General features: G+C 44.9%; 3 protein-coding genes across 5 annotated transcripts; 2 read left to right on the top strand and 1 right to left on the bottom strand.

Annotated features, from left to right (window-relative positions):
• Positions 1-291: 291 nt before the first annotated feature.
• Positions 292-12,756, top strand: Tmco6 (transmembrane and coiled-coil domains 6). Of its 3 annotated transcripts, none has more exons than XM_052156114.1 (12): positions 292-425; positions 6,517-6,629; positions 8,325-8,440; positions 8,545-8,728; positions 8,960-9,064; positions 9,233-9,318; positions 9,516-9,632; positions 9,835-9,946; positions 10,037-10,223; positions 11,651-11,745; positions 12,096-12,263; positions 12,485-12,756. In XM_052156114.1, exons 1-12 carry the CDS (start codon positions 404-406, stop codon positions 12,599-12,601), a joined length of 1,422 nt encoding a protein of 473 aa, XP_052012074.1. In that variant the 5' UTR covers positions 292-403; the 3' UTR covers positions 12,602-12,756. The 3 variants fall into 3 exon arrangements, with proteins under 3 accessions (XP_052012074.1, XP_052012072.1, XP_052012075.1); XM_052156112.1 differs by lacking the exon at positions 292-425 and adding an exon at positions 6,225-6,384; XM_052156115.1 differs by lacking the exons at positions 292-425; positions 12,096-12,263 and adding an exon at positions 6,225-6,384.
• Positions 12,757-12,820: 64 nt separating this feature from the next.
• Ndufa2 (NADH:ubiquinone oxidoreductase subunit A2) lies at positions 12,821-14,868 on the bottom strand. The gene is made up of 3 exons (XM_052156117.1): positions 14,734-14,868; positions 14,501-14,607; positions 12,821-13,014 (listed from the first exon to the last, which is right to left on the bottom strand). The coding sequence occupies exons 1-3, from the start codon at positions 14,832-14,834 to the stop codon at positions 12,923-12,925; spliced, it is 300 nt and encodes a 99-aa protein (XP_052012077.1). The 5' UTR covers positions 14,835-14,868; the 3' UTR covers positions 12,821-12,922.
• A 108-nt stretch (positions 14,869-14,976) lies between these two features.
• On the top strand, positions 14,977-27,635 carry Ik (IK cytokine). The gene is made up of 20 exons (XM_052156111.1): positions 14,977-15,094; positions 16,419-16,485; positions 17,506-17,598; positions 18,288-18,347; positions 18,680-18,847; positions 19,004-19,118; positions 19,341-19,411; positions 19,518-19,564; positions 21,678-21,841; positions 22,791-22,899; positions 23,536-23,575; positions 23,701-23,908; positions 24,156-24,174; positions 24,820-24,898; positions 25,272-25,352; positions 25,544-25,601; positions 26,399-26,487; positions 26,660-26,768; positions 27,105-27,139; positions 27,223-27,635. Exons 1-20 carry the CDS (start codon positions 15,079-15,081, stop codon positions 27,248-27,250), a joined length of 1,656 nt encoding a protein of 551 aa, XP_052012071.1. The 5' UTR covers positions 14,977-15,078; the 3' UTR covers positions 27,251-27,635.
• Positions 27,636-27,855: the final 220 nt, after the last annotated feature.

Below are 27,855 nucleotides of genomic sequence, written 5' to 3'. Positions count from 1 at the left end.
TGTAAGTTTATATAACCCTGGGATGTCACCCTGTCCTGTCCTCTGTGAACTCTAACTGCTTCCCCACTTCCCTTCCTCCTAACAGCCCCACTCACTTCTAATAAACACTGCAGTGAAGTGTTTTGCCGGGAGGGACGGACGCTCTGCCAGACACTCCAGAGTCTTCACTTTTTTCTTGTCTTGACCAAGAAATTCACAGTGCCTTTGGCAGTCTGTCTTTGTAAGATGTCTTTTTTTTTTTTTTTAACCCAATCAGGGGTTCTGGGCATTAGAAAAGGTATTTAGATTGCTAAAACGCTAAAGAAAACCAACACCAGACTGTACGCTTCCAACCCTCATTCAAACTTCCTGTGACCCGGACATATTTAGGAGGAACCTCTTTCCCTTACCGGCTGTCTTGAAGATGTCACAGCCCTTCTTGGTAGGTAAGTACTTTAATAAATGCATTAGAGGGATCATCCTAGCATCTGCTGCTTCTTTCTTTGGAAACCCACTGACTCTATCTCTAAAGGGTTGGAGGCTCCCTGATGTGAGAACTCCTTTGCATCTGCCTTTGGGGGTAATTCCAGCTTCCAATTTGGCCTGAGAGAAGCATCTTTCCATCACTCGTTTTGATAGAAGAAAAGAAACCGGTGTTCCATAGGTGAAAGATCACAACCATAAAATTATAGTAGTCCTCACAGGTTTACATCCCTAGACTTTGGGAGAGAATCCTACTTGGAATCATCTCTCTCTCTCTCTCTCTCTCTCTCTCTCTCTCTCTCTCTCTCTCTCTCTCTGTGTGTGTGTGTGTGTGTGCTCTTATGCAGATCAGAGGGTGACACTACTGTCTCAATCTATCACTTTTATCCTTATTCATTTGCTTTATTTTTTTACTTATTCTCTCATAGTATATTATATCCTGACCCAAGTTTTCCCTCCCTCCCTCCTTCCAATTCCTCCCTCTCACCACACCCCCTTTTTTAAAGACAAGATCTTTCGGAGATCTGTCTGCCTCTGCCTCCTGGATCCTGGGATTACAGGCATGTGTCGCCTTGTCTAATGATGATATTTTATTTCCACAGAAGTGTTAATTGATGAATAGCTGCATGTCTGTTCTCAATCCAAACAAGGAAACCTCAGAGCATACCTCCTATTATATATCCTGTTGAGCATTCCCTATATTCCCTGAATCGTGCCTCAAATCCAGGCCAGGTCACTGTGATATCCGTGATGAGTTTCACTAAGCATAGCTGACTATACACAGAACTAAGGGCTGAGAATGTGAGACTCAGGCAAGTTTCTTGACCTCAGATATCTGGGTTCCTCTCTCTCTCTCTCTCTCTCTCTCTCTCTCTCTCTCTCTCTCTGTCTCTCTCTGTGTGTGTGTGTGTGGTATGCACACATGTGTACATGTGGAGGACAGAGGTTGGTGTCTAAACAGAGGAAGAAGAGGAGGAGGAAGAGGAGGAAACAGAGGAGGAGGAGGAAGAGGAGAAGCTGCCACTGCTGCAAGCTTGTTGCAAGGGGAAGGGGTCCAGACATTAGCTCCATCACTACAGGATGATGGTACATAATGGGTGATCAGTAAATGACTGTCCCAGGGCTGGAAGGATATTGGGGTCAGAGACACGGTACAAGGTGTTAAATATCTGCAGATATTTAACTGGCTATTTTGTGGTAAAGACTGCAGACTTCTTTGGCTGACGCAATTCAGAGGAAGGAAGTTGGTATGAAAAACAGTTTGTGGAGAGATGCCTATAGCTAAAAGCACTTGCTTTTGACCTGGTAGGTTGGTTCACTGCACCTAGATGGCAGTTCAAAACCATCTACAACTCCAGGTGCAGGGGATCTAGCACCCTATTCTGACTTCTGGGGGCAGTAGGCACACAAATAGTATATATACATACAGATACACACATGGCCAAAATGGTCACACATATAAAATAAAAATCAATCTCTTTTTTAAAGATTTCTTTGGTGATTCTGTTTTTGCTTTTTTTTTTTATGTGCGTTGGTGTTTTGTTTGCATGTATGTCTGTGTAAGGGTGTCGGAGCTCCTGGAAATAGAGTTACAGATAGTTGTGAGCTGCCTTGTGGGTGCTGGGAACTGAACCAGGGTCTTCTGGAAGAGCAGCCATTGCTCTTAACCTGTAACCTGTCTTTCCAGCCCCAAATACAAATTGCTTAAAAGAACAATTCACTTTCATCATTTTTATTGTTCCTGACATGGGGTCATATTTTTAAAAAGGTATTTATTTGGTGGGACCATCTTGGGAAGAGGAACAAAGACGTACAGTAATCCCCTCACCATCTATCTTCAGGATCCTGAAGTGAGGTTAAAGTTTATGGAGAGGGTCTGGGCTATGCATAGCTAAGCAGCTACCCAGTCAAGGGGTCTTGCCTATCACTGTCTGGGCCCTAATCTCCCTAGCAAGTGGTTTGAGAGAGAAGCCTTCGGCACTGTGTGAAATCGATTTCTGGAGGGCAAGGTCCTCCTCTGTCTGGCCAGTTCCAGGCTTTATTTAGCCCTTTTCTTTGTTTTCCCAGCAGAAAATTCCTGGAACTTGGATGACAAGTCCCTCCTCTGCCTGGCATGAGGTCACGTGTTTAGCTTTAGATTTTCTCTTTTTCCAGTATGAGTTTTCTGGGGGAAAATTCTGGTTTCTTGGGGTCCACTATTTCAATAGTGTGATAACCAAAATAAGAGAGACAAGTGTCTCTTCAAGGACCTTCATTCCTGTGAGGCTACACACAGTGCTTTGCCTTAGGGGCAACATCCTAAAACATAGAGGCACCAAGGAAAATCATCATGCCACCAAAATACTAATTCTCTTGGAGCTGGGAAGGAAGTATGAGAGAAAACAATCAACAGATTATAACTGTGACTGAGTGACAGCTATGGAAGGCTTAGAGAGAGGACGAAGAAGGAAACACGTGACTTCACAAAGGAACAGGTTTAACCTGAGAGAACCTGAGGAAGAGCAGACTCTAGCTGAGGAAAACCAGAGAGTTTGTGGACCTATAGACTGGGGATAGTTACAGGGAGAAAGCAGGAGGAAAGGGTGGAGAGTGGGCGTGCCTTAGTTAGGTCTCCATTGCTGTGATGAAACATTAGGACCCAAAAGCAACTTGAGGAGAAAAGGGTTTATTTCATCTTACACTTCCAGGTAACAACCGTCTATCACTGAGGGAAGTCAAGGCAGGAACTGAAATAGAGGCCATGGAAGACTATTGCTTGCTGGCTTGCTCTTCATGGCCAGCTCAGCCTCCTGTTTTGTAGCATCTAAGACCACCAGCCCAGGGAGAGCACCACTCAGTGATCTGGGTCCTTCCACACTAATCAGTCAAGAAAACACACGACAGACTTGTCCACAGGCCGGTCTTGTGTGGGTAATTTCTCAGTTGAGGTTCCCTCTTCCAAAAATGACTCTAGCTTGTGGCAAGTTGACACAAAACTAGTCAGCACAGGTCAAAAAGCTCCCTTTTTGGCCTGAGATTGGCTGTTGTTAGGAGTGACCAGGGAATGGTAAGAAATCAACTAATTCATAAATATCTCGACTGCTAGGTGTTACCAGAGGTCCTTAGGCTGGGTGGGTGTTGGGGTACATTGTGTTAAGAGCATTGGTTGCTATTCCAGAGGATGTGGGTTCAATTCCCAGCATCCGAATGGCAGTTAAATATTATTTTTACAAACGAAAACAAAAAATCAAACAAAACTAATTACTCTGGGTGGTGGTGCTTGCTTGCCTTTAATCCCAGCACTCAGGAGGCAGAGACAGATAGATCTCTGAGTTCACAGCCTGCCTGGTCTATAGAGTGAATTCCAAGCCAGGACTACACAGAGAAATCATGTCTTGAAAACCAAAACCAAGCCTGGCGGTGGTGGCACATGCCTTTAATCCCAGCACTTGGGAGGCAGAGGAAGGCGGATCTCTGAGTTTGAGGCTAGCCTGGTATACAGAGTGAGTTCCAGGACAGCCAGGGCTACACAGAGAAACCCTGTCTCAGAAAAAAAAGAAAGAAAGAAAAAAGAGAAAAAAAGAAAACCCAAACCAAGCCAAACAAACAAAAAACCCCAACAACAAAAGAACCAAACTAAACAAACCAGGCTTCCCCACTCCTGACAAACCCAAAATAAAACCTGTCTCTAACTCCGGTTCCAGGGACTCTGGTGCTGTCTTCTGGCCTCCACAGGCACCAGTTACACAAACAGTCACAGACATACATCCAGGTAAAACACTCATACACATAAAAATAAACAAATGTTTATTAAATAAAAAGATTTATTTTTAGTTACTACCCCTACCCCCTTTCTACAAGGGATCCTGTTGTAGGATATTTGACCACATAGAAAGTTAGTTTGTGATCTGGAGAGATGGCTTAGTGGTTAAGAGCACTGACTGCTCTTCTGAAGGTCCTGAGTTCAAATTCCAGCAACCACATGGTGGCTCACAACCATTCTTAATGAGATCTGATGCCCTCTGCTGGTATGTCTGAAGACAGCTACAGTGTACTTACACATAATAAATAAATAAATAAATAAATAAACAAATAAACAAATAAATAAATCTTTTAAAAAAACAGAGAAAGTTAGTTTGTAGAAGGAATCAGCCATGTTTGAAAGTGACTTCATGTGGCAAATTAGGGAAAGATTTGACAGAATAGGATATGCCCAACTCTCAAGAGAAGAGAGAGGAAGGGGGAAACTACTTAAGGGGCAGAGTGGGGAGGGAGAGAGGGAGGGAGGGAGAGAGAGAGAGAGAGAGAGAGAGAGAGAGAGAGAGGAGGCTGTGGCAGCAGTAAAGGCAACAGAGGCATTTTTACTGGGATAGTTGTTCAGAGACAGGTTGTAGAGAAAGAACAAGCTAGACACATGAGTGAAGACAGAATGATCTGGAGAACGAGGAGCCAAAAGACTAGCACAGGATTGACAGAGATAGTTTGAGGTTTGAGAAGGCTAGGCTGATTCCATTCCAGGCTTCAAATTGGTAGTTAAGGAGACTAGGCCTAAATATCTGTTTCCACAAACTGGGCAATTCTAGGCCTCAGAAGCTGCCTTGCCACCCAGCCTGAGGCAAGGACAATGGGTCAGCAGCAGTTTCCAGACTTCCTCAGCTACTTCCTCAAGAACAGTTTCCAGACCCCCCCAGCAAGTTTCCAGCCCCCACACCCTGGTGATGGAATGTCCACAGAGATGGACCCAACAGATTAGCATAGAGGTCGCCTGCCCTGGCATTCCCTAGTGTGCGTTAAATTGCAAGCTCAGTTGGGTGTCTCTTTTTCTTGGCAATGGGAGATTCCAGCACGCTGGAATTCGGCAGAATAAAACACTCTTTGCTTTTACATACTATTTGAGTCCTGGGTATCATTTTTTGGTGAATCATGGACCCTTACAGGTCAAACAGAGCAAGAAGTCAGAGGCTGAGAGAGAGGCCAGATTGAATCCGTCAGCTCGGTGAGGGAGGGGTTTGGGCCAGAACAGCTGAGTTGAATCAGACCCCTAGAGATCAGCAACAACTAAGAAGGCGTGATCTTATTCAGCAGCAAATCTAAGAGGCTGAAAATATTGTAGGCCTAGATTAGATTGTACTGAGGCAGAAGCTTCCAGGACCAGGCCTAGGTGAGCAGACAAAGGCAGTGAGCGACATTAGATCAGGAGGATAAAAGTTACTTTTATAGGATTCTATTATGAAGCCCCGGCTGGCCTAGAACTTGGTGTGTGAGCCAGGTAGTTTCAAACTCTCAGGAATCCTGCTTTCACTTCCTGAGTGTTAGAATTACAAGCATGTACCACCAAGCCCAGCAAGATTTATTTTTATGGTATGTCTAGTGTGCGTGCATGTCATCACATGCATGCAGGCACTGGAGTTATAGGTAGGTAGTTGTGAACTGCCTGAGGTGAGTGCTGGAAATTGGTCCCAGGCCCCTTCTGGAAGAGCAGTACATGCTCTTAAAGCCATCTCTCAATGGAATAATTATGCTTCGAGCATTTAGGAAGTGCTCATCAGTGGAAGCCAATTAGTGAATTCTTAGAGTGAGCGTGTGCTTGCTGAGCTGACGGTGACACCGCAGGCCTGGGGAGATATCTTTCACGAGCTTGAGTTCTGAGAGACAGCGGAGTCGGCCTACCAACTACGAAATTCCGGCTTGGCCCCGCCCTCGCCCCGCCCTGATCTACGGCCCCACCCCCTGACCCCTATGCGGGGAGTGGCCTTCCCCCCCCCTTTGGGCCTTCTGGTTTTCTGCGCCTGCGCAGTCCCAGCCTTCCCCGGGCCAAGCAGTATCCGCCGAGCTCTGGGATTTCCTTTGGCTGCAAGATGTGGAGTAGGCGGCAGAGCCGCCTCAGGACGCTGGCATTTGGGGTGGAGGAGCTGCGGCGCCGCCGGCGGGAGCGGGAGGCAGGTGTGGACGGACAGGGAGCTAGGGGAAATGCACACGTGGCGGTTGGGAGTAGGGAAAAGAGACTCCTGACTCTGAGCCGAGTGTGTGCGGTCAAGCTTCTCATCCTTAACTGAGCCGTTCCTCTGCCCCCAGCCCTGCGGAAGGCGCGGAGGGAGCAGCAGTTGGTTAGCAAGAGGCTGCTGAGGGAAGACGCTCCGGAAGAAGCCGGAGGCCAGAGTGCAGCTGTGCTTCTTGGGGAAGCCGAGGTGAGAGGCTGGGCAATCCACTTCTGAATGCCAGCCACTCTTAACCTCCAGCTATTCGCTGGATCAAGCCGGAAACAAGTTGAATTATCCTGTACCACTCAGTGCCCCTCCTCCTTATATCAGTCCATCATCAATCAAGTCATTGCCTATTGTTTTTAAACTTCTTTAAAGAGTTCCCGAATCTATGGGGTCTCTCTAGCGTTGGTGTCACTAGCGTAGGATGATGCATCCTTTTAAAAGGGTCTTCATTTGCTACCCTATTCCTTTTTAAAACACAGAAACCAAAATCCTTCCATCAACCTGTTAAACTATACATAGTTTAACCTCTTACTGACTTGTCAGTAACCGCAACCCAGCTACTGTCTCATTTTCAGTTCCTGGATCATATACCAGCTGTCTCAAGGTCTGTGCTTTCACTAAATCTAAAGTTTGTTTTGTTTTCTTAGTGTATCACAAACTGGCAATTCTCTTGCTTCAGCTCAGGTACTAGAATTACTAGTATGCACCATCATATACAGCTCTCCAAACTAACTAGATCCTGACAGGAGGCAGGTGTGGTATGTCTCACCCTTAATTCCATCACTTAGAGGGTTGAGGCAGAAGTACCCTGGGTTTGAGGTCAATTTGGGCTCCATAGCAAGACTGAATGAGGAGATGAAAGTGTCTATACATTCAGCAGACATTGCGTAGGTTTTAGTAATGCCTGTGTTAATATATTACTTGACAGCAGTTGCTGCTAGGCATGATGTTTATTCACTGGCTGGTTCCTTTATGCCAGGACAATTGAGCATTGAGGCACACAAAGACTGACAAGATGGAGCTCAGGGGTTCAGAGACCGATGAAGGAAACAGATTTCTTATCATTTTGATCATAGGAAGAAAATGAGGCACAAGAAAAACTCATAAGTTTGTTGGAGGAAGCTAGAAAATACTAACTTCCCTGAGGCCACGAAGAACAGAAATCTGAAACACATAGAGTCTGGAGTATATCACTGCACAAGAGATGCGCAGAAGTATGGAAGGATTAAAACATACTGTTTGTAGGTGCCGCTGGACTGTAGGGGAGGACCGGTGAAAGGAGCGAGGTTTCACCAGGTGGAGAGGTTTAATATTATCCTGGAAATAGTCCTAGAAGAAAGAGTATTTTTTCAGATGCTAAAACAGGTTCAGATTCTTTGGAAGTTAGTGGTAGGGGCTGGTACCAGGATCCCTTGCCTAACAGACCTGCCTGAAAGATGGTGCTTAGTAGCCATATTAGTTTGTTGGGGATTTTTTTTGTTGTTGTTGTTGTTGTTGTTGTTTTGGATTTGGTTTTTTTTTTTTCCGAGACAGGGTTTCTCTGTGTGGCCCTGGCTGTCCTGGAACTCACTCTGTAGACCAGGCTGGCCTCAAACTCAGAAATCTGCCTGCCTCTGCCTCCCAGAGTGCTGGGATTACAGGCGTGCGCCACCACCACCCGGCTGTTGGTTTGTTTTTTGAGATAAGGTCTCTCTGTAGCTCCAGCTGTCCTGGAACTTACTGTGTAGACCAGGCTGACCTCAAACCTACTTTGTCCCACCAGTCCATGTGGTTACCAGTGACAAGTTCTGAATCTATGTCGATATTGAAGATACAACAGATGGAGTTGGTAGACAGGAGACTTATGGTGTGCTTCATGACAATTACATGTCATCCTTTTCCTGTACTGGGATCCAGGTCCAGCAGTTCCTTCGGCTAGCCCAACGGGGAACAGATGAAAAGGAGAGGGAGAAGGCTCTGGTCAGCCTTCGTCGAGGCTTACAGCACCCTGACACACAGCTAACCTTCATCAGGTCAGTGTGGGTGGTGTGAGTGGTTGGTTGGCTGGGGCTTTCCAGGGATGAGAGTGGCGGGGATAGACCACAGACTTAGCAGGGTTCTGGTGTCATTCATGCAGGCTGGAGGGCAGCATGCGGACCCTTGTCGGGCTCTTGACCAGCAACCAGGCCCTGCTGCAGCTTGAGGCGGCTCGGTGCCTACATGAGCTCTCTCACTCTGAGCAGTCTGCAGTGGCTGAGGCCTGCCTGCCAGCTACTTCCTACCTCCTCACCTACCTCTCTGGTCACAGCTCAGACTTCATAGTAAGCCTTCTTCCTTTTAACCTTGCTCTGGGCTTAGAGCTTATATATGCCTTTGGGGCCAGCTAGAGCTGGCAGGTACTGGAAAATAAAAAACCAGTGCACGCACCCATCATCTCCCCTCTGTTGTGAGTTTCGAGGACAGGGACACGCCATCGCCGTCTTCCTTCTTCCATCGCTGGCTTGGTGTGAGATGAACCCAGCCAGCCCAGTGCTTTTGTCGCCTGCTCTCAGGAGCTGTGCCTGTACACGCTGGGGAACCTCATCGTGGAGAGCGAGGCTGTGAGAAGGCAGCTCCTGCCACAGGGCATTGTTCCGGCCTTTGCTGCCTGCATCCAGGTGAGTGCTTCCTGGGTCTCTCCCTAGCAAGCCCCCCTCCCCCAGCTTCTCACCACATGCTCCACTGGCTTAAGCAAGGTAGCTCCAACCTCTGCCCTTGTTCAAAGGGTTAAGTCTGGGTCCTTTGGACCCATTTTCCAGTCTGATCTCTACCCTGTCTGTTCCTAGTCCCCCCATGTGGCTGTGCTGGAAGCCCTTGGATATGCCTTGTCCCAGCTTCTACAGGCTAAGGAAGCTCCAGAGAAGATCATTCCGTGAGTCAAATTCTATCTTCAGATGCCCAGCTGTGAGTGACCGTCTATAGCCATGGGTGCTTGGTCAGATCTGATTTCCACATTTTGACTGCCTGGCTAGGGAGAATTTGGGGTTTGGAGACTTTCTCACTGTAAGTGCTTGAGAGGAGCCATTGCTATCTCCATGGTTCCTGCTCACAGTCTGCTGTTGCTGGCAGCTCTATTCTGGGCTCCAGTCTTCCCCAGCAGATGCTACGACTGATGCAACCAGGCCCGAAGCTGAACCTTGGGGTTACTATGGAGTTTGCCTGGTGCCTTCACTATATCATTTGCAGGTAACAGGCCAATTGGGAAGCTGTCTTTCCTGGGGCTCCCTACACATGACTTGTCAGTCTTTGGACTGAATTTAGTTTCTTGAATTGCTTTGGTGAGTTTTCGTCCCTCTGCGGTGTGGGTTAGGAAACCCACAGACTGGGTTGTTTTGTAGCTTAAAGGTAGGATTGACTTGATGGTGACCGCCTGCTTCCTGTCACCCAGCCAGGTCGACAATGCTGTGCTCCTCGCCCACGGGGCTCTGCCCACGCTGGCACTGCTGCTGTTGGACTTGGCTGGGGCTGTGCAGAGAATGGATGATGCGGGACTGGAGCTGGTGAGGGAGAGGGAGTGTGGGACTTGCTTTATCCTCTGCCTGTATGTCTCTGCCTTCTCTATTTTTATTACGCTCAACTTCTCTTTGCAGCTCGCATGCCCCGTGCTTCGGTGTCTAAGCAACCTGCTAACAGAGGTGCCCGCGGAGGCCATGGGACAGCAAATGGAGCTCAGAGACGAGCGACTTGTGGCAGCCTTATTTATCTTTCTCCAGTTCTTCCTTCAGAAGCAGCCTGCCTTGCTACCTGAGGGCCTCTGGCTCCTCAACAACCTCACAGGTATCTATTACATTCTGCCTAGGTCTTTTATCATCATTAAAATATTCATTAAGGCCAAAGGAAGGGTAGATTTGTTAGGAAAACAAAATACAGATTGAGAGAAAGGCAGAGAATAAGGGGGGGCAGGTGTTTGGGAGACAATTCAAAAACTACAGGTGGGGTCCACACCTTTCCCTACCCTGTCAGTGAAACAGCCATCTTACAGGGGTGGGTCCTTGGGTCCCTGAAAGGACCCCTTTGAGGGAAGACCCTCCCTCCCTATACCCATGGCTGTCAGGCAATCTTTTCCTCCTCCCTTTCCCAATAAATTGCTTGAGTCTCAGTCTCTTCAGGATGGGATGAAAGCAATTCCTCAGGGTTAACCACCCCACACCTCTTCCTGTCTCTCAACCTTAGCTGTTCACCAATTATTGCCAGAGATGCTCTGTAAATAAAACTCTATTGAAGCTTCGGTCAGAAAAATCATCCAGATGAAGTGCACTTCTTGTAGATCCAGTTAGCTAGGGGTCTCCTCTTCTGACCTAGTCATTCTGAAAATTCTGGGGCATGTGGCCACCCTAGGCTTCAAGTTCCTGCAATTAGGAGACTGAAAATGAAGTAAGAGCGCCCCCATGTGGAGACGCAGTGTCTTGCACACCCGAGAGAGCATCTGTAGTACACACACTAACTTCCTAGTATGTATTCACATATTGAGTACTGGATGCCATGTATATACATGTTATAAACAAAATCCTTCCTTTGTGGCATGTTTAGCCTCTTGGTCACTGACCTTCACAGCTTGAAGCTACTAGAAACAGGAAGTGGGAACAGTTGGGCTCGAAGAACCAAGGGCAGGGGACTTCAGCAGCAGGACAGAATGTACCCATCTCCTATTGGGAGGAGTTGCTGTCCCCATCAATCCCTATCTGAGATCCAGAAATGGTTGTCCCTTAAAGTTGTTAAGGAAGTATCTGATATTTTTGGTTTTTTTGGATTTGGTTTTTTTCGAGACAGGGTTTCTCTGTGTAGCCCTGGCTGTCCTGGAACTCACTCTGTAGACCAGGCTGGCCTTGAACTCAGAGATCTGCCTGCCTCTGCCTCCCAGAGTGCTGGGATTACAGGCATGAGCCACCATTGCCCGGCAGTATCTGAAATTCTTATCCTCCTGGGGTTACACTTGTGGTCAGGGGTCTCATGGAATGGAATGTGGGGGCGCACAGTCTCAAGGAAGATGCTAAAGTCTGCTTGACATGCTCCAGGGACATGGTTCTTACCCTTGAAGGCCCATATGCCTCCCACTTGGATAGTAGCAGTACTTATTTGAGATTGAACAGGATATGGGCTTTTATTTAGAGGCTAGTTCTTTCCGGCCTAGGTTGTAGTGGGTAGGGTTGTGGGGGGTAGCAGTTCAGAGCTAAAGATACCTCATGTGACATTTTCCTTTCCAGCTAATAGTCCTGCTTTTTGTACCTCCTTGCTGTCTCTGGATCTGATAGAGCCGCTCTTGCAGCTGTTACCACTCTCGAATGCGGTGTGCATGTTGGTATGTATTGGCGTACCACCTGCGTTCATCAACAAAGCAACTAGGAAGAAGAGACCTGGCTTTCTTAAGTACCCTTAACTGAGAGCTGGTAGATGGTGTGGGATGGTTTCAGAGCTAGTACAGCCTAGCCGTAGCCTGACTACTGCTTATGGTCCTTGGGCAAGTCAGCAAACTACTGGAGCACCAATCTCTTCCCTTATAAATGGGTAATGTCTCAGAGGTGGTTGTGGGAATGACATGTAAAAGAGCTTGTCATAGTGCTTGTGTATGTAGTCAGCCTTGCTTATCCTATTATGATTTTTGGCTTTCATCTGTTGTTGGGGGGGGGGCACATGTCTTTGTGTCTGCAGGTGCTCACAGTTCTGTGCAATGTCGTAGAGAAGGGTCCAGCTTACTGCCAGCGGCTGTGGCCAGGACCCCTGCTCTCCTGCTTGCTTAACACACTGGCTCTCTCTGACACCGAAGTAGTAGGCCAGAGTTTGGAGCTGCTGCAGCTGCTATTCTTGCATCAGCCAGAGGTGGGTCTGGTTTGCAATCTCTTGTTCGGAGGCCACTGATCTACCATGGTGCCCTTCTCTTTCAGTCCTACCTATATCTGTTTCTCTTGGCAAGGCTAGCCTATGTGGGCTGAAGGTCAGAACCTTCATCTTGTTAGGAATGTACTGTCTAAGTGGGCTGGCCCACGGAGCTCCAGGAATTGGGATTTAGGGTTTAAATGTTGGTCCTTGTCTATCCTCAGGCTGCCCAAGCCTTCCTGCAGCAGTCAGGGCTGCAGGCCCTAGAAAAGCATCGGGAGGAAACTCAGCTTCAGGATAGGATACAAGCTCTCCAACAGACAGCTGCTATTCATGGATGACCTGGCTGCTTAATGTCACCCCGTACCCCTATGGCATATTGATCCTAGGGTCTCCTTGTCTTGTTTCATCCTCTTCAGCAAGTTGGCTAATGACATGTGACATCACAGCTGGTGTTTTTTGATGAGAAATAAAGTACTATTTTTATATAAAACTACTTTGCCTCAGTGTTTGCCCAGCAAGAGGGAGAAGGTAATGAGGAGGACATTCTTAAGCAACACTGTGCAGCATAAGCTTTATAAGGACCAGAAGAACATATTTCCCCACACTGTCTTCAGTCCAGTAGGTTCTGGTGCTTGTGCGCAGTCCTCTGTGGAGACACTTCAGGCTTTGCCACTCAGCACATTCTCCATGGCCCTGCTTACCTCATCAGCACTCAGATTGTTCAGAGACACGGTCTTCTCTTGGCCAAAAGCTGAGGAAAGGGGATTTAAATGAATATCCTCCATATTCAAATTATAAAGGGTGCACAAAATTATAAAGTGTATTTTTTCAAAGTTGTTAGAAGAGATATGGTTCACTGAACACAGTGGCTCATGGCTACACAGCCAGTTGCAGGCTGGCTATGGCTATATAGTGCAATCCTGCCTTTAAAAACAAGTGGTTTTCCTGTACTCAGCGTTAATCCAGTCAATATATTAAGAAATCCCAGGCCCTAGTATACCTTTGTGTGGGAAGAAGTGTGTCTGAGTGATGCTTTAAGGTCACTGTAGGCATTAACTACTGACCAGAGGGTCTAGCCTTGGCTGACTGTCCACTTTTTGGCCTCCTATAGCCCACTTAGCATAAAATGTGGTACTATGCACACACAACTCTACAAACTAAAGTTACTTCTGTCTGTCCTGTGTGCTTTAGGAGGAAACCCGTTTTATTAGTTTATAGGAGGCTTGATTACAACAAATTTGCAGTAGGATGTGACTCTCCCCACCCACAGAAAGTCCTTTGTCAGGGTTGAAATGATTAAAATGGCACCATTTAGTTTAAGTATTACCTACTTACTGTTAGTCAATATATTAACAAAATTTCAGATTTGGGTAATAAATAGGACTAGTGTAATGTAAGAGGCAGTGTTATATAACTGGCCAGGGAATGCCTTATTTTGGTACTGATGATCAAACCCAGTGCCTCCCACATGAAAGGCAATTACCATTTTCTTTGTATCTTTGAAAACTTGAGATAACATTTCACTAAATTTCCTACTCAGGCATTTAACTCACTATAGCCTCAGACAGGCCTTGCATTTGTGATCCTCCTGCTTCTGTCTGGGAGTATCTAAATCTGGGATTTCCAGGCTGGTTCAGGAATGCCTTTTTGAGACAGTGATATGCAGTTAGGGACAAGTAACAACCTGAATGACAGGAGCCAATCATAGTACGCTAGAAGGGGCACACAATGCAAAAGCTCAATCCTATTCTATTCAAGCTGCATAATTTTAGGCGTCTTCCATAGTGTTTAGACTCAGCTTTCCAATATTTACAACAGAAAAGCACCCATTCACAACATTAATATAAACTAATGAGAATGAGTTAAAGTACCCAGCGTAAGCTCCAGCGTAAGCTGTAAGCATAAAGTGCTCAACCTTACTAAAATTCTCAGTCTCTGAATTTGTACCGGCTAAGACATGATTCTGAAGGGCTACGCTGACATGGAGAAGCATGTCTTTTACATGAAGTACACTCCGAACTGCAAAAAATTCCTGAGTCTAGCCCAAGACCCAGTTAGACCCCATATATATGCTGCCACGAATAAAAAGTATCACACAATTAGGTAAATGTTAACTCCTTTATCATTTCGAGTTTTGGTCCTTCACCCGCGTTTTCCCATAACGTTGGGAGGCCCCTTCTTTTCTCCATCCCGTATTCTGCAACCCCGGCCCCTGACCTTCAGCGACCAGTACTCACCATAGCGGGCCCAGAGCTTGGGCTGCACCTCCGAACATTCGCGGATTAGAATGGGCAGGTCGGGGTGCGCCTTCTTCAGCTCCACATATCGTTGCAGGATGAAATTCCTGCAGGGTGGGGGAAAGACTGTCGCTAGCCCGCAAAGGTACACGGACCCCGCGCCCCCGCCCCGGAGGTCAAGGTCATAGCGCCAGCTTCCGAAGCCCACCCGCCTTCCCACGCTTACGCCTCACCTCACACCCTGGCTCCCGGGGGAACGCTGGCATAAGTGAATGCGAATCTCGCGCAGCCCCAGCTTTGCACCGGCCAGTCGGCCAGCAGCGGAGGCCGCCATCTTTGCTAGCAAAGGAACGCCCAATCCCGACCTGTCAGGCACCTCAATCTGACCAATAGCGGACCCTCTAGTCTTCGCCATAGATTGGATAACGCAGGTTGGGGCGGGATAAATCTTAGCCAATGACATGAAGTAGCGTGTAGTGACGCGGGGAGGCAGGTTTCCGTGGTGCATTGTGGATAAAAGTTTGTCGCCGCTGTTGAGGAGATTTCGGGATTGCCGGCGTTGAGAGATCGCCGTCAAAATGCCAGAGCGAGATAGTAAGGCGCGGGTGAACCTCTCTTTCCTGCCCGCGGGACTGGAGACATTAGGCTCGTTGAGTTGGATGAAGTTAAGCCAGGTGTCGTGTGGCTGTTGGAGCCGCGCGAACCATTGGTCCTTAGGAGAGGCCCAGCTGAGTTGCCCTCCAATTTCGTTTCTTTGTTGAGGACCTGCGTTTTGAATATTTGCGGCAGCTCTGTCTCCCTACCCCTCCTTTAGTAAACCATGGCTTGTGCCTCACTTTTAGGGACTCGGTTGGCTTATTTGACGCGGGAGAGGAGGGGCTCGCTATGCTCCCCGGCAAACCTAAAGTCCTAAGTGGCTAGGATTACCGGAAGCTGAGCTCTTTAATGTTGTGCTTTAGAAGCGATCTGTGTGTGTGTGTGTGTGTGTGTGAGATGGTTGATTCTTCGTTTAAGAAACCGGCGTGTGCCGGGCGGTGGTGGCACACGCCTGTGATCCCAGCACTCTGGGAGGCAGAGGCAGGTGGATTTCTGAGTTCGAGGCCAGCCTGGTCTACAGAGTGAGTTCCAGGACAGCCAGGGCTACACAGAGAAACCCTGTCTCGAAAAAACCAAATCAAATCAAATCAAAACAAAACAACAACAAAAAGAAACCGGTGTGTGTATGTGTGTGTGTGTATGTGTGTATGTGTAAGATGGTTGATTCTTCGTTTTAAGAAACCGGTGTGTGTGTATGTGTGTGTGTGTGTGTATGTGTAAGATGGTTGATTGTTCTTTTAAGAAACCGCTGTGCTGTGCTCTGTGTGTGTGTATATGTGTGTGTGTGTAAGATGGTTGATTGTTCTTTTAAGAAACCGCTGTGCTGTGTGTGTGTGTGTATGTGTAAGATGGTTGATTCTTTTTTTTAAGAAACCAGTGTGCGTGTGAGTGTGTAAGATGGTTGATTCTTCGTTTAAGAAACCCGGCTTTTTATAACTTTTTTTTTTTTTTTAAGTGAGCGGGTTTTGAACTCATCTTTCTGTCCCCGCTAGTTAAATGCTAGTTAGTTAGCAGGCGCTTGCCGCCACAAACAGCTCTTTTGCTTGTTTCTTTTTGAGATAATCTGGATGTGTAGCACAAACTGGCCTAGAAATCTGGATGGTCAAGCTGCCTCAGTCTCCTAGTGCTTGGGTTACAGGTGTGGGTCACCATTCCTGTTCCTGGTAATACTGTTTCTTGTAGTTCTCCCAGTGCAGCACTTACTGCATAATCGCTGCTCCTCCTCTTGTCTACTGTGTTGTTCATTTTTGTAATCGCTAGACTTTGTATGGAGCTTCACACATTAAACCAATGATTTAATGTCATTTTTTTTCCCTTTAAGGTGAGCCCTTCTCTAACCCTTTGGCCCCAGATGGCCACGATGTGGATGATCCTCATTCTTTCCACCAGTGAGTATTTTGTCTTTGGAGTGAGTATTGAATGTCTTTAGCAATGAGCAAGAGAGATGGTAGAGAAGGCGAAAGAATTCAGAGTATTTTGTTGGCAAGAATGGTCCAGCAGTTCATAGAAGATGGTTTATTGAGAGGAAAATGCTAACCTATACAACATGCTAAACTTACTTTTCCCACAGAAAGCTTTATCATAAATTCATTTACCTTACCAAGATGGTGTAATTATGCTTAATTTTGTAAGTCATACAAAATGATTGCTTTGGTATCAGTTTTTCAGTAAAGTTGTAATTATGGACCCCCCCTAAAAAAGTTAAAAATTTGGAACATTTAGCTCTTTATTTCTGTGAATCTTAAGTGAATTATTGGAAGAGAAGTTATGGCCAGGAAGGGTCTAGTGTTTGTGTTGCTTTATTTCATATATAAGAATTTTCCCAGGTGAAAATTAAGCATTGGAAATGAGGGTGAAATTATCTTTTGTAACTTCACAAAGCCATTCTCCTTTATATTTATTATTACTTTGAGTGTGTGGGTAGGTGCACATGTGGAGATGAGTGGATAACTGGGCTAAGGTCTCTTCCACTCTGCTATGAGATAGGGTTTCTTTTGTTCACTGCTGGGAAGAGAGCTAAGTGGGGAAAGTGCTTGTTGTACAAGCCCGACAGGCCAAGTTTAGGTCTCCAGAACCCAGGTAAGAGCTGTGCACAGCAGTACAAGTGTCTGGAATCCTAGAGCAACCCTTCTGGGGAGATGGGAAGCAGAAACAGAAGAATCATCAGAAGCTTAGCAACCTGGCTGAGGTGTGGGTATAAAGTTAAGTTCTAGGATGGCCAGGGCTACACAGAGAAACCCTGTCTTAAAAAACAAAACAAAACAAAACAAAAGCAAGAACTTTTAGTAGTTAACAGTAATGTGTTGAAATTGGCATTTCCGTTGTTTTAGTAAAGTTAATCATGTATTTTACAAGCTTCTTTCCTATTGGCTACTAATTTTAATTTTCTTTTTTGCAATTTCTTACAGATCAAAACTTACTAATGAAGACTTCAGGAAACTTCTTATGACCCCAAGAGCTGCACCTACTTCTGCACCACCTTCTAAGTCACGTCACCATGAGTAAGTCTTTTTTTATTCCTGTCCATTTCTATGGAACCAGAGTTTGGTAGACTCTCAAAAGCCAGAGCTCTTTTAAAGCCTCTGCTTCCGATTTTTTTTTTTCTCTATAAAGACTGAAGTTTCAGTGATGATTGGGATTCTCTGGGTTCTTCTCATTCCTTCATGAATACTGGTAATAGAGTCATTGCTTGTACAAATGGACAGATTTCTAGGCCTGTTATTACTATGTAGTCTACAACAGGTTTTTTAGATGGTGTCTAATGTTAATGTCAAATGTTTATGATACTTTTTAAAACTTGAGTGATACAGATATTGATAATACTATGATTGCCTGATCAACACTGGTTTTTGTTTTGTGTTGTTTTCATTTTTTTCTCTTTCTTACCAAGAAGAGTCTGACTATGTAACTATGGTTAGCTAACCTTGTCACTGTGTAGACAAAGTTGACCTTGTCCTCACAGAGACCTACCGAATGCTGAGCTTAAAGGTGTATGCCGTCATAACTGGCTGTTCTGTTTTTGTTTTTGTTTTTTTTTCTGAGACATTGTCTAGACTTGACTGGACTTTACCATGTAGTCCAGGCTGGCCTTGAATTTATCCTGTTATCTCAGCCTCTGATATGTTCTCAATGCCTTGTGAGTTTTAAGGTCTGGGGCATAATTTTACTATGAGTTTCTTGTATCTTCTAGGATGCCAAGAGAGTACAATGAGGATGAAGACCCAGCTGCACGAAGGAGGAAAAAGAAAAGGTAAAGGAATGGATGGTGGAGGTGATTGTTTTGTAGGGTGAGTACTGTTTGTGAGCAAAGGAGTAGAGGAGTTGTATAGTAACAGATGGGGTTTCCTACTGTGAAAGTACATCTATGAGAGGGCATGCGATAGTAGTGAAAGAGAAAAATCTGAGTTAGAGGAAACTGAATTTCTGATGTTGACGACAATCAAGAGTTGACTGGCAGTTCTATCAGGACATACATAGTTTTTCACCACACAGAGCTACTTAAAGATATAGGGAAAGAGGAACATTTGTGTTGGCCTTGAGATAGGAGTTGGTAAGCTGTACATTTCCTTTCTCTGGTCATAGTTATTATGCCAAGCTTCGCCAGCAAGAAATTGAGAGAGAAAGAGAACTTGCAGAGAAATACCGGGATCGTGCCAAGGAACGGAGAGATGGTGTGAACAAAGATTATGAGGAAACTGAGCTGATAAGTACCACGGCCAACTACAGGGCTGTGGGCCCCACTGCTGAGGCGTGAGTAGGGGATCCTGAGGCCTATTTTCATCCTATCAGAGACAGTTACACTCTGTGTTTCTTACAATTTAACCTTCTGTGCAGCACACTCTGATATTTCAGAAGGAGTTTGTCATTCCTAAAGGATGGTTTCAATATGGCTCTTTCATTATTCAGGGACAAATCAGCAGCGGAGAAGAGAAGACAGCTGATTCAGGAGTCTAAGTTCTTGGGTGGTGATATGGAGCACACCCATTTGGTGAAAGGTTTGGATTTTGCGTTGCTTCAGAAGGTGAGCTCTATTTAAAGATGTGGAAAGAAATACTAGTGTTCATGTTCGGACATTTGTGAAGAACAAGACACATGATTGTCCAGACCATTAGTTTGGCAGAATTATAGGTGGCCTGTCTATAGAACTTGTGACTGAATTCCTCAGGGAAGCCGTCCCTGTCCCCTGGGTGTGGTTAAGGGCCGGGATCCTCACTCTTTTTTTTACATTTGTGCACTTTGTTAGGTGCGTGCTGAGATTGCCAGCAAAGAGAAGGAGGAAGAGGAACTCATGGAAAAGCCCCAAAAGGAAACCAAGTGAGTCAGCAGTGGAGAGGGCTTGACAGTTGAAAGTGGACACTTGAAGTGGGACATTGTCTTCTATCTTTATTGCCCCACCAATATTTTTGTCTTCTGTTTTTAGGAAAGATGAGGATCCCGAGAACAAAATTGAATTTAAAACACGCCTTGGTGAGTAGAGTAGTTTCTGTTGTAGTGATTGCATTTTAGGGGGATTATAAGGAATTTTTTTGGTTTTGTTTTGTTTTTTCCTGACTGGGGTTCGCTGTATAGCCCTGGCTGCCCTGGAACTCACTTTGTAGTTCTGGCTTCAAACTCACAGAGATCTGCTTGCTTCTGTCTCCCAAGTGTTGGGATTAAACATGGGCCATCACCACCTGGCATGAAATTTTTTTTATAGGACTCAGGCATGGACTTGGATATTTTCCAAATCATTTATGTCTTGTCAGTTAGACCAGGAGCCTTTTTATGTCTTTTCTATGTGTGTATCAGAGAAGGGTGGATAGGTGGGAGGGGATGTGCATCCTTGTAGACCTAGAGGTCACATGGCTGAGGTGGGAAGATCGCCAGTTGAAGGCCGCATTGGGCACCTAGCAAGTTCCTGTTTGGAAAAGTTCTAGATAACTGATAGCATGGTGATGCATACCTATAATCCCAGCATTTGGGAGGATAGTCAAGAGCTGGGCAAGTCTAGGCTACAGAACAAGGCTCCTATCTCAATACAAAGTGAGTAAAAGAGTAAATTAATAAAACCAATTCATTTTTTTAGAAGATTTATTTATTATTATATCTAAGTACACTGTCACTGTCTTCAGACACCCTAGAAGAGGGCATCAGATGTCATTATGGATGGTTGTAAGCCACCATGTGGTTGTTCGGATTTGAACTCAGGACCTCCCGAAGAGCAGTCAGTGCTCTTACCCGCTGAGCCATCTCTCCAGCCCTGCCAATTCATTTTTTTATGTTTCTTTGTTTGTTTTTGGATTTGGTTTTTTCGAGACAGGTTTTCTCTGTGTAGCCCTGACTGTCCTGGAACTCACTCTGTAGACCAGGCTGGCCTCGAACTCAGAAATCTGCCTGCCTCTGCCTCCCAGAGTGCTGGGATTATAGGCGTGCGCCACCACGGCCCGGCGCCAATTCATTTTTTAAAAGGTGAACATGAAACAAAACAAAAATAAGAGGAGGTAGCATGGATGACTAGGGAGACAGTTTGTTTGGTAAAGTGTTTTTTTTTTTTTCTCTTTTTTACAAGCACAAGCAGGAAGACCTGAATTGGTACCTAGAACCCATATATAAAAGCTGGGTGTGGTGGCACTCTTATAATTTCTGCGGGGAGCCTAGAGTCAGGTGGATTCCTAGGTCTTGCTGGCCAACCTGCTTAGCCAACCTGGTCAACTCCAGACCAATAAGAGGATGGTGTGTAAGGCTGACACCTCAACTGTCTGTTGACTTTCACGTGGGCACACATGAAAAGATGTAGCATGGTTAGAGAGTAAAAGAATATGGAGAGACCTGGATTTGATCCCTCCCGATGAAGTCACACTAGGTGTGTACTTTGCTTGCTTTTCTTCTATATAACGATTAGCCTAGTATGTACCTGTGTGATTGTTTAGGAATGAAGAGAAATGAAATGTATAACTGTGTATAATGAGCTTGCAGTGTAGTGTTTTTCTGTTGTCATTAATAAAATCTTAAACCAGCTGGGTGGAGCTGGTGTATGAGGCAAATGGATCTCAGTTTGAGGCCAGCCTGGTCTGCAGAGTGGGTTCCAAGACAGCCAGGGCTACACAGAGATTCACCTGCCTCAGCCTCCTGAGTGTTGGGATTAAAGGCTTGCGTCACTTTTCCCCGTTTAGCTCTGTAGTCTGTTTTTGTTTTTGTTTTTGTTATTGTTTTGTTTTGTTTTTTCTAGACAGGGTTTCTCTATATATCCCTGGCTGTCCTTTGTTTTTGTTTTTGAGAAGAGGTTTCTTTGTGTAGCCCTGGCTAATCTGGAAATAGCTCTATAGACCAGGCTGGCTTTGAACTCACAGAGATCCACTAGCCTCTGCCTCCTGAGTCCTGAAATTAAAGGCATTCACCACCACTGTGTGGCAGTTTTAGTATTCCTAGCCAGTAAAAAGTAATAATGCTTCTCTCACAGCATAGGGTTTTTTGACGATGTAATGTGGTAGAGCATAAATATTACTTGGCCTGATGCTCAGCACAGAGTAGGTAATTAATAAGTGACTACTGTAACAATGGAAGTTACACTGGCTGTTTGCTAATCTTTTCCTTTGTATAGGCCGAAATGTGTATCGGATGCTTTTCAAGAGTAAATCGTATGAGCGAAATGAGCTGTTCTTACCAGGGCGTATGGCCTATGTAGTAGATCTGGATGATGAGTATGCAGACACAGATATCCCCACCACTCTCATACGCAGCAAGGCTGACTGCCCCACTATGGAGGTAAGTAGCCAGGCTCTAAGAACCCATCATAGAATCTTCAATCTATGCTCTTGTCCTGCTCCTCATCTATTGTATCATTATGTTCTGTTTTGTTTTTATTTTTAAAAATCCCTTCAGTCTCAGTTGAATACATTTGTTTCTACCAGCAGTGTGCTTGTCTAAGCCACAGTTTCTTACTGGAGCTATTAAAAGACTATTTTTCCTATTTCTACTTCAGTGTGTTTTTGTTGTTGTTGTTTGGTTGGTTTGGTTTTTCAAGATAAGGATTCTCTGTATACCCTTGTCTGTCCTGGAACTCACTCTGTTGACCAAGCTGGCCTCAAACTCAGATCTTTCTCTGCCTCCTGAATGCTGGGATCAAAGGTGTGCATCACCACTAACCAGCCAGTATGTTGTTTTTATTGAAATGTAATTCCCATGCTATATAATCTATCCTCTTAGTGTCCACAGCAGATAGTTTTATCATATTCACTCAATTGTATAGCCACTACCATTCTATTTGTGTATTCCTCAAAAGAAGCCTTGTACTCTATTAATACCATTACCTGAATCTCTCCTCTACTTTCCATTAATAGATTTTATACATGACTAAAGTAATATTTTATAAATGTAAATTTTTGTTTCACCGCTGTGTAGAAGTTTCTTGTGGTTTCTTGTATTTAGGGTTCAGAGTAAAAAGTGAGGCCCTGCAACAGCTGGACTTCTAGCCTTTTTTCAGCATGTTCTTTACATCTCTTTGGTTTCTTGAATGTTTTATATTAACTTTTGATCCAGTGCCTTTTTTCCTACCATTTCATCTATTTGGAGTGTCTCTTCATTACATCTTCTTACGAGTCCCCTACCTACCTAACAACTATATATAACTTGTCCTTGAATTGAAGTGAATGGACAGTAAGACGGTGAGATTCCTGCTAAGAGGGATATTATTCTTGCTTCTTGGGTTTTTCAGGCCCAGACTACACTGACTACAAATGACATCGTTATTAGCAAGCTCACCCAGATTTTGTCATACCTGAGGCAGGGGACCCGAAACAAGAAGCTCAAGAAGAAGGATAAAGGTACCTTATGGGAAGGGAAGGAACGTTTACTCTTGGAGGGGCATTTGGTGGTGAAGACAAAGTCTCTTGAAGCCTCTGTCTAGTAGACATTGGATGGCTTCTAGATAGCAGAGGAAAAGGATGAAATGGAGCATTGGGGCAGGAATATGTCTGGATTCTGCCTTGGCCCACTCAGAACCCACTGGTTGGGTTTGAAGCATCAAGGAGAGTGGGAAAGTTTTGTTTATTTTTTAAACAGCAGAGGGTTAAAAGGCACTGGGGCCGCTGGAGAGGCTCAGTAGTAAGTGCACCCAGGCTTTACTTCCAGCCCTCTCAGGGTGCTCACAACCATCTGTAATTCCAGAGGATCAAGAGCCCTCTTCTTGCCTCTGAGTGCACCAGGCACATATGTGGTGCACGGATATACAAATAGGCAAAAAAGCCATACACATAAAAATTGCTATTTTAGACAGGGTCTCTTTATGTAGTCCTGACTGCCCTGGAATTCAATATATAGACCCTGTTGGCCACAGAGATCTGCCTGCCTCTGTGTTCCAACTGCTGGGACTAAAGGGCCTGTTTGATTTTTTTTTTTTTTAATATAGAACATTTTTTTAAAAATTAAGAAAGCACTGAGAGATATTCTTTACAATGCAGGAAAACTGGAAGAAAAGAAACCTCCTGAGGCTGACATGAAGTATGTATTCCACTCCCACATATCTGTGAACAAGCTATTAGTGCTTCTTGTCTTCGGCCCTTTTAGAGAAATGGCCAGCATGGGTATGTATGACTTTAGCAATTAGTGGAACCTGTTTCTCCCAGCATTTTTGAAGACATTGGGGATTATGTTCCTTCCACAACCAAAACACCTCGAGACAAGGAGCGTGAGAGGTACCGGGAACGTGAACGTGATAGGGAACGGGACAGAGACCGGGAGCGAGACCGTGAGAGGGAGAGAGAGCGGGAACGGGAACGAGAGGAGGAAAAGAAAAGGCACAGCTACTTTGAGAAGCCAAAAGTGGATGATGAGGTGAGATGTGGGCTCTTGACACCAGGCTGTGAAAATTGACCCTAGAAATACCTTTCTAGTGGGGTACAGGACCCATTTCCTCCTCAGTAGCTTTGTAGGTTCACAGTAATAACTGGCCAACTAACTGAGGGTGGGAACTCTCTTGGAAATGGGGCAGAAGTGGATTAGGGAATCAATTCAGATTTGAGGGAGAGATGAATGGAAATTCCTCATAATGATACTGACGTCAGTTTTGTTTTCTTTTCAGCCCATGGATGTTGACAAAGGTGGGTTGTGTCTACAGAGTCTTGCATTCCTCCAACAGTCTACTCGCCTTGCAGAACCCTCACCTGATAAAGGCAGCATTTGGGGGACTGCCTGGTTTGGGGCTCTCATAAGAACTATGTGTTAATTTATGGACTAGGCAGGGCACATTTGCTCTTACATATAATTCCTTCAGTTCTGAAGTTTTGAGGTGAAGCTGAGCTTGAGTATGGAGTGTTCCAGGTATCCTGGTAACCAGAGAGGCTCATTAGTTGGAGTTCTGATTAAAGTCTAGATAGATAAAAGGAATCCTTTACAAGTATGTTTTAACCAGCAAGATGTGGTTGTACTCACCTGTAATTTCAGCATTCTGGAGGCTGAAGTAAGATCAGAAGTTTAAGGCCAGCCTAAACTTCATAGTCCTAGGTCAGCCTGGGCTACATGGTAAGACTTCCTCAAATGCAAACAAAAGTTAAAAACAAAACCCCCACAACTACCACATTTGATTCCTGCAATTAAACTTGGGTTGTTGGGCTTGATAGCAGGGGTTATTGCCTGCTAGCTATCTTGTGAGTCCCATAAAACATTTTTAAGGCTGGAATCAGGTTAGTGGGAGGAGGTTGTAAAAACATTAGTCCAAGTCTAAACAGAGTTGTCCTTTTTTCTAGGACCTGGATCTGCAAAAGAGTTGATCAAGTCCATCAATGAAAAATTTGCTGGGTCTGCTGGATGGGAAGGCACTGAATCATATCCTGTATTCACATTTCTCCCTGGGTTTTAATTATTTTTCCTTATTTATATTGAGACAGAAGCTCTCTCTGTAGCTTAGGCTGGCCTGTAACTTGAGATCCTCCTGCCTCTGTCTTTTGAGTGCTGAGACATGCACTCTTATGCCTGGCTGTTTCTGGGCTGTAGAGAGCCATTTTCTTTTCATCCACCTCCAGTTGTTTCTCTGTTCCTGTCTTTGCTCTCTTTTATGCTGTGTGTTGGCTAGGATGAAATGCTATGTATCAACCAGAGAACTAACTGTTCAGACTTACAGCTGGCTTCTGAAATGTTCATTTTGAAGCTTCTAGCCTCTGGTTCTGTCGGTGATGGAATTTTCTTTAACATAATATATGTTGAAGAAGCCAGAAGATAAGAAGCAGCTGGGTGATTTCTTTGGCATGTCCAACAGTTATGCAGAATGCTATCCAGCCACGTAAGTGAGACCCTAATTAAGGGAGGTTGTGATGACTGGCTGATGAGATGTAGATTTGACCTGCTGGGAGCTAAGGGTACTTTCTACTTAGGTGAATTCTATTTAGTTCTGGGATGTTTATTGGGTGGGGTTCTGAATAAATTATAGTAATATGGATCTAAAGTACCTTTTTAACTGTTCTTTCTCGGTAGGATGGATGACATGGCTGTAGATAGTGATGAAGAGGTAGATTATAGCAAAATGGACCAGGTATGAAGTTAAAAGGGTATTTATGGATGTTGGGGACTTTTGATCAGCAATTAAAAAATTATTATTTTTTTATATTTAGTTACATGCCATTCATGACCATGAGGTCAGAGGACAACTTGTAGGAGACAGTTCTCTCCTGTAGTGATTGGTTATAAACATGGTTTTGTTTTGTTTTGTTGTTTTGCTTGTGAGATAGGATCTTGTAGCCCAGGCTGGACAGATAGCTAAGGATGACTTAAAACTCTTGATCCTCTTGCTTCCACTGCCCGTTCCCGGGCTTTTAGCGACATGTCTGCACTACCATGCCCAATCAAAGAAAGCTTCTTTACTTTTCACTGCTGGGGACTGAACCCAGGAACCCTAGCATCTCAGCTAGTAATGTAGTACTGAGAACACCCAGACTCAGAGAAACTTCTTGTTTTCTGATGTCCAGTGGATCAAGCCGAGGGCTTCACACAGGCTGAGCCACATACCCAAAAACATGGTTTAATCTTGGAGCCCTGTTTAATTTTACTTCTGTCATTTGCTTGTTTTGTGGCCTTGCCACGTTCCTTCCCTGTTTACAAATGCCTTTGTTTCTATATCAGAAAACTAGAAATATAATTCTCACTTTAGAATTTTTGTTAGAATTAAGGTATGTGTTTAGTGTTCAGAGTAATGTGTGCATTGTAAGTGCATAGGAAACATTAGGGTAAGATTTATCACTTGTGGATTATTATTATCTGGAATTGTGGGTGTCTGGTTTTATTTCAGAGAAAATTCCTTTTCCACTGATAGCTCTGTCTGCTGTACTGCAGGGTAACAAGAAGGGCCCCTTAGGCCGCTGGGACTTTGATACTCAGGAGGAATATAGCGAGTATATGAACAACAAGGAGGCTTTGCCCAAGTAAGTAAATACGGCAGAGAATGAGGATGAACTAGCCCATATTGGGTTAAGCAGTACACTGTAGTGTGGCTTCAATGTTCCAGGTAGATACTTTGCCCACAGAGCCCTTTAAGAAAACCTTCCTACTGCTATGAGATCTCTAATGCTTTCTTCCCACCATGGTCCTTTCCAGGGCTGCATTCCAGTATGGTATTAAGATGTCTGAAGGACGGAAAACCAGACGATTCAAAGAAACCAATGATAAGGCAGAGCTTGATCGACAGTGGAAGAAAATAAGTGCAGTTAGTAGATTCTTTCTTTCCTTTTTGTTTTTTTGTTTTGTTTTTTTCCAGATGGTTTCTGTGTGTAGTCTTGGCTGTCTTGGGACTCACTCTGTAGACCAGGCTGTTCTTGAACTCAGGAATCTGCCTGCCTCCTGAGTATTTCAATTGAAGGCATGCCCCACCACCACCATAGTGGACTCCTCATAGGTGGGAGGGTGTCAGTTGAGAAGAGATGGTGACAGATCCAGGGACAGGCAGGTGTGGGGCAGCCATGGAAATTGAGAGAGGTCATCTTTGAGCTGTAGGTGGACTTAGAGTACTAACAGCTTATAAACTACTATTGTCCTTTTATAGATCATCGAGAAGAGGAAGAAGATGGAAGCAGATGGGTGAGCAGCATCCTTCTTTGTTTTTGGTCCTGGTGAGAACTGTTCGGTGTACTGATCCTGTGCTGATCTACTTTTGATTTCAGGGTCGAAGTGAAAAGACCAAAGTACTAATCTCTAGTTCCAGCCGGCACCACATGGCTTCTCTTAGTTGCTTGTTTCTACAATTCCTCAGAAGGTCGCAAACTGTTTTTGTTTCTGAATGCTTATAAATGTTTATCCATAACTCTTTATAGATCTGTGTCCCAAATGCCAAATGGCATTGCAACACCATGTCCAGCATGTTCCATTAAAAGTAGTTAAACCTGGGGCTGGAGAGATGGCTCAGTGGTTAAGAACACTCACTGACTGCTCTTCCAGAGGTCCTGAGTTTAATTCCCGGCAATCACATGGTGGCTCACAACCATCTGTAATGAGATCTGATGCCCTCTTCTGGTGTGTTTGAAGACAGCTACAGTGTACTCATATACAATAAATAAATAAATCTTTAAAAAAAGGAGTTAAACCTACTGTCTTTTCTGTGTTGGGCATTCCTTCTTTTCTGTGTTGGGCATTCCTTCTTAAGGGTCCCATGAAGTTCCAGTAGTGCCAGTAATTTTACTGAATGTTAGGTCTCATCTGAGGTGCCTATCAACATGTCAAAGCTGACATTAGCTGCCAGGTTCTCCCAGCGTATCTCAGTCCCGACCTGTTCCAGGATCTTCGAGGGTGGCATATCT

Source organism: Apodemus sylvaticus, chromosome 13 (genome assembly GCF_947179515.1).
Source record: "Apodemus sylvaticus chromosome 13, mApoSyl1.1, whole genome shotgun sequence".
NCBI classification, from domain to species: domain Eukaryota; kingdom Metazoa; phylum Chordata; class Mammalia; order Rodentia; family Muridae; genus Apodemus; species Apodemus sylvaticus.
The sequence above is the reverse complement of the archived record's forward strand: the minus strand, read 5'-3'. Positions and strand labels throughout refer to the sequence as shown.

Coding starts and splice junctions, on each gene's coding strand:
- Tmco6 (XM_052156112.1), top strand. CDS start 6,300: ATGTGGAGTAGGCGGCAGAGCCGCCTCAGGACGCTGGCATTTGGGGTG. Junction 8,441..8,544: donor ACACAGCTAACCTTCATCAG/GTCAGTGTGGGT, acceptor TCATTCATGCAG/GCTGGAGGGCAGCATGCGGA. Junction 10,224..11,650: donor GCTCCTCAACAACCTCACAG/GTATCTATTACA, acceptor TTTCCTTTCCAG/CTAATAGTCCTGCTTTTTGT.
- Ndufa2 (XM_052156117.1), bottom strand. CDS start 14,834: ATGGCGGCCTCCGCTGCTGGCCGACTGGCCGGTGCAAAGCTGGGGCTG. Junction 14,608..14,733: donor CCCGGGAGCCAGGGTGTGAG/GTGAGGCGTAAG, acceptor CCCACCCTGCAG/GAATTTCATCCTGCAACGAT. Junction 13,015..14,500: donor CAAGCTCTGGGCCCGCTATG/GTGAGTACTGGT, acceptor CCCTTTCCTCAG/CTTTTGGCCAAGAGAAGACC.
- Ik (XM_052156111.1), top strand. Junction 18,848..19,003: donor GTGGGCCCCACTGCTGAGGC/GTGAGTAGGGGA, acceptor TTCATTATTCAG/GGACAAATCAGCAGCGGAGA. Junction 26,488..26,659: donor AACAAGGAGGCTTTGCCCAA/GTAAGTAAATAC, acceptor GGTCCTTTCCAG/GGCTGCATTCCAGTATGGTA.